We start from the raw sequence: 11619 nt of genomic DNA, 5'->3' as shown, positions 1-11619 counted from the left end.
ATTTCACCCACACAGCAAGAACCCAACAGCTTGCAGAAGGAAAAACTTCTCCTTTCTGTTCATCAAAATCAAACCAGCCAAGTGCTTCCCTTGTTTAATGTCTTCCTGCATCAAGTCCTAGTTAAGGGTTTCCATAATGCGGTTGCAGCTGTTGGATGCTGCTTCTCAGCAAGGTATTTAATGCCATTTCATCCACAGAATTGCAGAATCCTAAAGGACCCTAAAGATAATTTAACTCCAACCCCCCTGCCACAGACAGGGACATCTCCCATTAGATCAGGCTGCCCAAAGTCCCACCCAGCCTGGCCTTGAACACCTCCAGGGATGGGGCATCCACAGCTTCTCTGGCAACCTGGTCCAGTGCCATCTACCAGACTAACTTCTTACCGGGGGAATAAGCAAACAGTCCTAAGCAAATAAATGAATAAATAAAATCTTTTATAGAGCAAATCATTCCCGAATCAAGATTTAAGCGTTACCCATTTGTAAATGTGACAAAATCTTGCAACGCTTCTGTACTGAGCCTGTCTGGGAAGGACTTCTTTGTCTTCACAGCAGCTTCTATGGTGCTGTGTGTCCTTCTTCTTCCACTTTTCCTTTGCTTAAGAATTTTTATCTCAACGCACAACTTTGGTTGCTTTCCTTCTCTCCTCAGTGCCACGGGATGTGGTTGTGTGGTGCTTAGCTGCCTACTGGGGCTAACCAACAGCGTCACAGTCCAGTGTTGCTCTTGCTGACCCAGCCGGAGGCTGCTCAGGAAGAACCGCTTGCTCCCTGCATGCTGCGATGATAAATATTTCCCCAGCTCTTTGTATCACCCCTAAAAAAGACTGGCACCCCACATGTGCATTCGGCATGCTCGTTCCCATTATATATTTTTGACAGAGGAAGATATTTGTAGAGGGACTGTCCATGAGCAGTGGCCCAGATCTTGTTCTACGCTGCTGTCCCTTCTTTGGGGAATCCATTTCTTGTGGTTCCAGGGGAAGGACTGGAGCTCAGCCCAGCTCCTACAGCTCCCTCTCAGCTCTGTCCTGCAGGTTTGGGCAGTGGGGGGGGGTTCACAGAGCAATGCTGTCATTTGTCCATGAAGTCTACGGTAAAGGTGGTGTAGTGATGAATGCACCTTCCAAGGACCACTCGCTGGAATGGAGCTGGTCTTAACGAGATAGGATTTAGTAGCTTAGTGGGTAGTATTGGTGATAGGAAGACGGTTGGACTAGGTGATCTTGATCTTGAAAGGTTGTCCTTTCCAACCCTATGTTTCTACGATTCTACGATTCTGTGACAACCTTGGAGAAGTTGTCAGGATGTCCTATTCCTAGCAGAGCACTGGATAACTAAACCCAGTCCCAGAGAGCTTGAGTAGATATTCTCGCCGATACTGGAGGTATTTGTGACCACAGAATCACAGAATCACAGAATTTCTAGGTTGGAAGAGACCTCAAGATCGTTGAGTTCAACCTCTGACCTAACGCTAACAGTCCCCACTAAACCATATCAATATCCCTAAGCTCTACAAATCTGGCTAATATTCCTCCCTGGGTAACATGCTGATTGCCATGGCATTCTCCCTGTCCAGAGGCTTGTTCTGTGCACATGGTCTGTTTATGAGCTGGTCGCCCACACGCCCTACACAGTCAGCACAGGGACATGAGGTCCTCCGCATCCTACCCTGATGTGGAACGAAGGGAGGTGTGCCCATGGTCCCTTGCCGAGGCCTTCCCACCTGTCTGAGGACCTGGGGATCTAGCCCAGGTGGAGATACTTCCAGGCAAGACTTCTGGAGTTAGGTGCGCTGAATCCTAACCTTATGGCAGGAGAGGGAAACTGAAGAGGCCTGATTCGCCTGCCCATCCATGGATTTCCACTGTAGTACTGAGTCGCCCAGACAAACAGCTGTGAGAACCCCCCCTTGTGATTTGGGTCTCTTATTGCGTTTTTCAGAAGTAGTCCTAAAACGAAGTATTAAATGACCTCAGACACAAGGAGTGGCCCTGTGCCACCCCAGAGAGACCCGGGCCTTGCAGGCAGAGTGCCTGGTGCTCTGTGTGATGAGGGGTTGGGGAGACGGCAAGAGATGGGGGACGGCACCTCCGAGCTGGGCTATTTGAGCACAGTCCTGTGCTTCTTTCTGAGGAGAGCTCCAGACCCTCTTCCCATGCAGATGTTTAACTGCTGCTTAAAAATCCAGGGCTGCACTGCACTGACCTCTGTTTGGCTACGTGTTGGGATTCCTGACAACGTGGCCTCCTGTGGGATGCTTCCCCTCAGGAGGCATGAAGGAGGGAGCCGAGTCTCCACCTCCCCAGCCTGTTTCTTCAAGCCCCAGTGCCAGGCTTGCAGTGGGGAAGAGGGACAGGGGCTGAGCTCCTACTCCTCCCTCCATTCCTGCACCAAGAGAGAAGGAGATCTGCAGCCCCCGCTGCCAGCCTGGCACCTGCGCTGCCTGCAGGTAAGAGCCAAGCAGAATCCTGCCCTGGATAACGGTGCTCAATCCACCGGGGGTGCCCACAAGCTAAGACCCTCTGTAAAGCCATGATTGTGGCTGAGCACAGAGAGAAGGGGCACACGGGGTCATCACGGGGCTGACAGGCTGCAGTGTGGTGCAGTGCATCCGTCCTTCCTGGGAGAGTGAGTGCTCATCACCTCCTCATCGGTGTGCAAGGGAGATGCTTGCCTGGGCAGGCGGCAGAGTCCTGCTGAAGGTCAGTGAACACCTCTTCCTCCTGCAGCCGGCGGGTCAAAAGCAGCAGGAGGAGACATTGACTTGGAGGAAGTTTTAAAGGTATTTTGCTCACCCTTTCTTGCTGCGTCTTGTCTGATCCGGGATTGCACTGACTTGTGGTTAACGACGCATTAAAAACTCAAGCAGTGCAAAATGTCCAGCGAACGGGACAGAGCTGGGAGCTGACAGTGCAGGTGCGGTCCTGTGTTAAAGCCTGGGTCAGACCTTGTTTGAAGAAGCCAGGGTAATATCCCACTGTTCTCACTGAGATCAAGACCACCCCACACATGCCATCCGTGTTAGGGGGGCACCTTGAAACAACACAGCTCTAGGAAGGTATCCCTACAGTTCCAAGGCCATCACATCAAATGGCATCTCCCCCAATTTCCAGCACCACCAATGTCTCTAGGCATCCCCGGAGCTGCACCTCCTGGAGCACGAGCACCCCTGGAGCAGTACGGGTCACACCCTCTGAAGGTAAAAGACTGATGTGATCAGACATCGCAAGAAATGTCTGTCCCCATCTAGGAGAAAAAGACACATACGTGAATGGTGGACATCCAGAGGCAGGTGAGACAAGTTTCCCCTTAAGATACAGCTCGGTTGACTCTCCTAGAGTCCTGTGGGAGTGCTGAACGTGCTGCTCTTCCCTTAACCATGCCCAGATCTGCTAATGAGATGAAAGACGCTTTCATTACAGCTCAGGATAAATCAGGCGACTACCCTTGTCCTCTCCATCAAGACCCATGGTTAGCTACAAGTGGGTGCAGATCCTAGGAGAGAACAAGGTCAAAACATCTCGGGAGAGAGCGGGAGGGAGGGTGAGCTGTCTGCCTGAGGTGTCTGCAGGTAGGTTCATCCCTCTCAGTCCATGCAAAGCCCTTGGAGCTGCAGCCCATGGTGGCCAGGGTTCAATTCTGCTCCTCCCTGGATGAATGCCAGTAAGAAATCCTCACTTCTCCCTTGTGTGCAGTGTGCCCTAAGCCTGCTGAGGAACTAATGCCACTTCTGTTCTCTTCTTTCTTTTCCAGCTGCAATCAGTGCTGCTGCACACCGATAGGCCAGTGTACTCCTTTAGCTAATGCAGCACAACCCTTGAAGGCAAGCAGCAGTGGAGAACAAAAAGGCATGCTGTGCTCGGCATAGGACTGAGAGTGCAGAGAGAAATTCAGCCTTAAAAGGGGAATGCTCAAAATCTTCACCACTGCCGTCCTCACACCAAGATACAGCTGCTGCTGTTAAAATATTGCTCTTCTTGTGCTCTTCTCAGACAAAGCACAAATGAGAAGGGAGAATCAAACCGTTCCACTAGGGTTTGTTTTTATTGGGTTTTCCTACTTTCCTAAACTCCAGGCTGTGCTGTTTGTGCTGTTTCTCCTCATGCACGTGGTGACCCTAGTTGGAAATATTACGATAATGTTTGTTATCAGGCTGAATCAGCAGCTGCACATGCCCATGTATTTTTTCCTAAGTGCTCTGTCCTTCTCAGAAATCTGTTATACCTTCTCCATCATCCCAAAGATGCTGTCCGGATTAGTGCTGGGAACTAGAACCATTTCTTTCCTGGGCTGCGCTGCACAGATGCATTTCTCCTTCATGTTTGGATTCACGCACTCTTTCCTCCTGACGGTGATGGGATATGACCGGTACGTGGCGATCTGTCAGCCCTTGCATTACAGCACCGTGATGACCTCCCGAGCCTGCACCCAGCTGGTGGCTGCCTCATGGGCAGGGGGTGGTCTCCTGGGGCTGCTGGTGACCAGCGCTGTGTTCCAGTTACCGTTCTGCCAGTCCCACCGCATTGACCACTTCTTCTGCCATGTGCCCCCCATACTCCAGCTGGCTTGTGCTGGTGGCGAGGTGGTTGGCACTTTAGTTGGCATCTTTTGCATTACTGCCTTGTTGGGATGCTTTCTGTTCATCCTTCTCTCCTACGCCTTTATCCTTGGCTGGATCCTGCAGATGCCATCAGCCAAGGGGAGGCACAAAGCTTTCTCTGCCTGTGCCTCCCACATCACCGTAGTGGTGGTGCACTATGGCTGTGCCTCTGTCATCTATTTGAAACACCAGTCACCCCGTGCTGCAGGAGCTAGTGTTCTGATTGATGTGTCTTACACTGTCTTCACCCCCTTCCTGAGCCCCATCATTTTTAGTCTGTGAAACAAAGATATAAAAAATGCCTTTTGGAAATCTCTGAAGAAAAGCTTCATCATCAAGAATGCAAATATTTGTCCAGGATTTAGTTTCAGTTACAGGAGTGATTATTGCTAATTTTTATTTATTTATTTTTCCTTTGGTAGTTCCTTGCTGCTTTCGAAAGAATAGCCATACTTTTTTTCCAGGCAAATGATTCATTCCTGTAGATGTGACACCTTTTGCACTCACTGGGCATCACAGGCTGCACTGCAAGGCTTGGCTGGAGCACCTAGGTGTAACTTTTAATGCTGAAAATTCAGCATCATGCAGAAGCAAGAGTGGACAAAGCTCTCAACACTCCCAGAGGAGACACGAGCCACTTCTTGAGGAGCAGCAGGTGACTGTCTGAGACCTGGTGCAGTAGGCTCTTGTCCCCACCATAGGCACTCTGACTGATCCTCTAAGTATGACTTTGTCTCTTCTGGTGCTGACTGTGAAGCTGGCCTGAGAAGGCTTTGGACTGATTCCCTTTTGTCTTGTTCAGCTTTTGACAATTTGCAAACTCATAAGTGCTCGCTTGAAGACAAACACGTTTTACTATTCTGCTGTTTTGAAAAACTCCCTTCTCTAAGGAATTTAGATGTGGATTTAAAAAGGTAGTTTTAGAGTATAAGGATTTTGTTTGAGATAAAAATATTTATTTATTTATTTATTTATTTCTCCAGGTATTTGCACTCCTGTTTATGCAAAAACAAGCAAGCATTTAAACAGTTTTCCTACATCTGGATAGGTGCAAAATCATAAAATACCTCGTTTTTTCTGAACACTGATTTTCAGGCATAATTTCTCCCCCCATGACATACGTGTAACTTCAGCAGGACTGTGTTCTCTCCCAGGGCTACAGACACAAGACAGGGACATCTCTGAATCCACTTGCTTTAATTAATAGCTTTGTAATAAGTAATTAACCTACCAGTGCTCTTCTGTACTCAGAATGAAAAATGAAGGAAGTGTTACTCAGTAGTAGCACATTTGTGCATGATTGTTACTGCAAGTGAGAGGACACCACTTGAATGTGCTTTCAACAGAACTAAGGAAAAAAAAAAAAAAAAAAAAAAAAAACAACAAACAAATACTGGGTAAAAGTCATTGTACTTTGCACAGACCAGTAGACATATTTGTTGGCCCAGCCATAGCTTGAGGAACAGGCAGACTTCCAGGGTCTAACATCCAGGATATGAAACACTACACTGATTTCATAGGGACCAAGACAATGATGTACAAAAAGAAATGCACAGAAAGATGTCAGGAAGGTTGTGTGGGGTTGTTGTCTCCCCATTTCATCCCATCAGTGCACAGGAACCCTTGGTGAGACAGATCTCAGAAGGGAAGGATAAGAAAGAGAGAAAAACCCATCAAAGTAGCCTGATACCGACAGGCAGTGAGCATAGTCAGGAGAAGAGGAGCTTTGGACAGGGGTGTGCCAGTGCTGCCCTGGAAAATTCAGCCTGCTTTGTGCAAATCTGACAGGACTCTGTTTAAAAAGAAAGTCCAGGAGCCTGCTGAGCTCAGATCTGAAGGATAGGTCTGCCCTTGGCCTTTTGGACAGGTGGACAGGGGCTGGAACATGGGGAGGTAGGAGTAGGGCTCTGGCCATGTTGGCACGTTCCACTTTGTGCCTGGCTGATTGCATGCCAGAGCTTGGCCATGTCACTGCTTATAGCTGGCTTTAAAACGTCAAGCTCAGCAGAACCACCTGAAGAACCCCCTGAGAAACAGACATTACCAGCTAGAGTTCCCATTGCACTAGGCCTCTGCTGGAGCAGCCACGAGTGCTCCTGTGCTGCTTGTGCCTGTGCTTCCCAGCAGAGATGAAAGGTGATTCAGATGGAAATATTTATCCTTTACATCCATAGAAATAAATGTGGCATAGCACACGTTGGTAGTTTTTGTTGTAGTTTGATGATTTATTTCTTTGTTATTTGTTTTTTAAACAGCTTTCTACTTTGGTTTCTGCCTGCACAGAAATCCAGTGCAAGGCACAGGTTGGTCAATCTAGCTCTAAACAGGCACCGACTGTCTTTGTATTGCATTTTATATGGACTTTAGGACTATAAAACTCACATCCTCCCTTCCTAACACTGGCATTGCTGCAAAGGGCAGACACTGATGGCAGTGGTGGGCACTCAGACACACATCTCATTTACCCTTGGGACCAAACAGCTACGGCTTGGCCCTGGGAGAGACCTGTCCTCAAAGCAGGGACCAAGATGCTGTCCTTGTTTCTGGTACTGTCCTTTTCCTGTAACATCGAATTTCATATCCATCTAATAGTCCATTTCCTACTTCATCAAGTAAAGTTTCATCCAAATTTTGAGATTTGCTTTAATTCACTATAATTATTGTGGAACTCCCAGTGGACATTTGCCTAGATTGAAACACAGGAGGTTCCACCTGACCATCGGGAAACTCTTTACTGTGCGGGCGACTGAGCAATGGAACAGGTTGCCTATCTCCTCCTTGGAGATATTCCAAAGCCACCTGGACATGGTCCTGGCCCTGCTTGAGCCAGGGTTTGGACCAGGTGATGTCCAAAGGTCCATTCCAGCTCAACCATTCTGTGGGTCTGTGGGTATTACTGAAAGGTGCTGTTCTGGACATACCTTAGCATTTGGCCTTCTGTTTCTCTGGCCACCTACAACCATTTTCTTGCTTATGGATGCCTATTTACAGCTTCCTGAAAATGGAAATTTTCCTGGTCTTTGCATGGTGATATGCCAATCACAAGGCATTCTATGATTGTTTTCTGAAATTCTTTCACCAAAGAAAAGCCTGGACTTCAGAAAGACCTTTGACACTGTTCCCCTATCAAATTCAAAAGAGAAATGTGGCTATACTGGAACAAGTCCCATGTAGGGCCACCAAGGTGATTGAGGGACTGGAGCACCTCTCCTATGAGGAGGAGAGGCTGAGGGAGTGGGGGCTGCTCAGACTGCAGAAAAGGAGGCTCCTATCAATGTCCTTAAATACCTGAAGAGAGTGCAGAGAACACAGATTCCAGGCTCTTTTCATTGGTGCCCAGTGCCTGGAGAAGAGGCACTGGGCACAAACTGCAACAAAAGAGGTTCTGTCTATATGTCAGGAAGTGCTTCTGTGCTGTGTGGGTAGTGGAGTACTGCAACAGGTTACCCAGAGAGGTGCTGGAGTCTCCTCCTGGGAGATCTTCAAAAGCCATGCGGACATGGTCCTGGGAAACCTGCTCTAGGTGCTGGTGCTAGAGCAGCAGGGTTGGACCAGATGACCTCCAGAGGTCCCTTCCAACCTCAACCATTCCGCGGCTCTGTCATTCTGTGAAAACAGATGAGGAAGCTGCCTCCTTTTAACACCTGCAAGATCCAGTGGGGTAGGTGGTCTCTGATGTGGCAGCAGATTCCCCTGTGTTATTTACAGACATTTGCATGGGCATCTCAGTGTTCTCGGGGAGGAAGGAGAGACTGTCCAGCGTGAAGAGGCAGAGCAAAACATCAGATAAAACCTTTAGACTTCTGCCACCCACGTCTTTTATGTCCCATGCTCAAATCTCATTGAGCGACTAACATACCTTCTTGGGTAGAAAGGACTTCTCACCCAAGACCACAGCCTCAAAAGCCAACTTCTGTCCCACACAGGAGCATGTCAAGGACTCGCTGTCCTCCAGGTGCTGCTGTGGAAGTAGGAAGGGCACTGCAGAAGGGGAGCTACCCTCCATATTTAGAGGGATGTACCAGAGGACCTGCTTCTGTGCGTTATCCTGCCGCTTATCCATGTCAGGGCTGTTCCAGTCTTCACTAACACTTCTCTAATCTGGATTCCGCATAATGAAATACAGCAGTGAAAAGGTCTCTGTTTCTTTACCTTAGACTCTTCCTGCATCTTCCTCGCCCCAGCCCTGCACATGGACACATTTGTACCTACAACTCGTCCTGCTCGGGCAGAGCTTTAGAGGCATTTGTTTTGGGCTGCAAGGAGGCACCAGGAGGCTGGGTGTCTGTCAGTATCTGCCCATGTGAAAAATCACTTTCCATCTTTTTTACAAACTACCTTTGATTACTAAAAGGATGCAATGAGGTCTCTCTCCTCTCGTCACCTCGCCTCATCTTGCCTCTCCTCTCCTCTTCCCACCTCTAAAACATTTCCAGTACTGTTATTCCCCATGGAAAGTGGCCTTCCATGGAGACAATTTGTACCTCATGTACCATTGAGGAATGCACCTTACATTTTATTCAGCTATACCATGTTTTCTCCTTGTTCATTCACAGCCAAGAGAAATCCTTCTGTGTGCAGGTAGTTCTCTAAGTAAGGTAAGAACAGGCATATAGAGCTGTAACTCTCAGCTATGGACTGCAGTAGAAAATGCACAGATGTGAGAGAGTTCTCTGAGTTGCAGGTGGATGATAAAAGTGGGGTGAAGGGGTGGCTAAAGAGTGCCCATACATTGTCCAGTGGCGAGGGTCCTCCTTTTCCTCCACATTCAGAATTCAGCAGGAGATACTATGAATCAATAACAATTATAGAAAGCTGGTATTGCTTATTCTTTAAGTTGTAAAATAAAGATATTTAACAAAGACAGAGAAGTGTTTTTGTTTATTTGTTTGCTTGTTTTGGTTTTGGTTTGTATATGCATTGATATCTTCCCTTTTTAGCTACTCTCCTGATATTTCTCCAATTGGCCACACAGGACTTGAAGGCAATTATGGGCAGAGTCGTAGCTAATTAGGACTTTTTTTTTGTGTGTGTGTGTGTGTGTGTGTGTGTGTGTGTGTGTGTGTGTGTTTTAATAAGCACTCTGGTGCATTTGTTAAGATACTGACAGCCTTCATCTCCAGAGACAGCTTTTGGCTAAACAGGAAACTCATGACTGAGCTCCAGTGCAAAAGGGCAATCTATAGGAGGTGGATGCAGGGAACAGCTGAAAAAGAGGAACTGAGAACCACTGTTTGAGCACAGAATTTGGAAAGCCAAAGCTCTCCTAGAGCTGGCACTTGCAAAGGACATCCATGGTGTGCATATGAGCTGCTAGTGTTTCTTTTACAGTAAAAGAGGAAACAAAGAAAATGTGGGTGCACTGCTAGATGGGATGCAGAATGTAGCAGGGGTAGATGCAGGTAGGTACTCAGTGTCCTTGCCTCAGTCTTTACCAGCCAGGTCCTTTAGGCTTTTGTTCTTACACAGAAGACTCAAGGAAGAGAAAAATGCAGTGGATGAGGATCAATTCAGGGGCTACTTGAGCACTCAGCCATGAGGAGACCATGGTCTGGAAGGGCTGCATCCAAGGGTGATATAAGAACAGACCAATGACACACAGACCATTCTGTACCATCTTGGAAAGCTCATGGAGATCAGGAGAACCATCTGTTCATTGCCAAAAATGGGCACACATGATACTGCTAGGGGAAACCTGGGCAGTATCAAAATGGACTACAGAGCTCTGAGGGCAGTAGTCAAGTGCACAGGGACCCAGGTGGTATTCTCCTCAATCTTGACGGTGAGGGGAAAGGTGTGAAAAGGACGGCACTGGTAGGACAGCTCAACAATTGGCTGCTGAACTGGTATTGATGACAACTGGATCCAGTTTGAGGACCGGTGTCTGCCATGGAGAGATGGGGTGCATCTTTTCTAAGCAGGGCAAAGACATTTTTGCCAATAGAATGGATGACCTCTTAAGGAAGACTTTAAACTATGAAAAATAGAGGAGAGAGAGGGCAACCAGTAGCTGTGTGAAGGAACAATGCACAGGGCTGGGGTGATGTGATGGGGAGGGATCACAGGGTCAACAAAATTGGGATGAAGGGGGGGGGTGTGCTGGATCTGGCTGGGATGGAGTCAGCTTTTCCCTGCAGCAGCCCATACAGTGCTGTGCTCTGCACTTGTAGCTAAAACAGCCCTGCTATCACAGATACCACACCAGTGTTTTGTCTATTTCAGAGCAGTGCTGGCACAGCATTAAAACTCTCCAAAATCCCCCAAAGCCAGTAGGCTGAGGGTGGTCGGGAAGCGGAGAGGGGACATCACCAGGGCAGCCAAACCAACCAAAGGGATATTCCATTCCATATGATGTTGCACTCAGCAATAAAGGGTGGGAAATGGTAAGGAGAAGGGGTGGATTGGGGCTGGGAGGAATCTGGAGGAATCTGTCCTCCCAGACAACTGTTACTTACATCGGAGCCCTGCTTCTCAAGACATGGCCAAACATTGCTTTTTGATGGGAAGTAGAGAATATGTTTCTTTCTCTTACTTTTCCCTTTAATTAAATTATCCTTATATCAACCTGTGAGCTTTTTTCTTTCCATCATACATTGTTCTGCCCCTCTTCTTTTGAGGAGAGGAAGTGAGAGTGGTTGTGGTGGAGTTTAGCTGCACAGCAAGGTAAAACCACCACAGTCCTTTTAGGTGCCCAACATGGTTCTCAAAGGGTTGAGATAACAGTAGATTTGACCAGAGCACTTCAGAGGGAATTTACAGTTATCATACTTAGTTAACAGTAGTCACAATTTTGTCTGCTTTGCACTTAATATTTTTCTGTGATCCTGTTTTTTATGGTCCATAACATGTACTTCCTTTTACTATGTATGAGATCTGAGAGTTTGCTAAGGCTGTGTGTGTTTTTTCAGATCACTGTGCTTGAGCCTAATATTGCATTTGGGCCTTGAATTTGCTATCTTCCCTGTACTTTGGTACTGTCCCTTGGAGAATATTGGAGAATATGCTTAGCCATA

General features: G+C 47.6%; 1 protein-coding gene across 1 annotated transcript; it reads left to right on the top strand.

Moving 5' to 3' along the window:
- The first annotated feature begins 3961 nt into the window (after positions 1–3961).
- Positions 3962–4888, top strand: LOC137847276 (olfactory receptor 10H1-like). Its single transcript, XM_068665567.1, has one exon. The coding sequence runs from the start codon at positions 4010–4012 to the stop codon at positions 4886–4888; it is 879 nt and encodes a 292-aa protein (XP_068521668.1). The 5' UTR covers positions 3962–4009.
- The last annotated feature ends 6731 nt before the right edge of the window (positions 4889–11619 follow it).

Source organism: Anas acuta, chromosome W (genome assembly GCF_963932015.1).
Source record: "Anas acuta chromosome W, bAnaAcu1.1, whole genome shotgun sequence".
In the NCBI taxonomy this organism is placed as follows: domain Eukaryota; kingdom Metazoa; phylum Chordata; class Aves; order Anseriformes; family Anatidae; genus Anas; species Anas acuta.
Note: the sequence above shows the minus strand (reverse complement) of the source record. Positions and strands in the feature narration are given on the sequence as shown.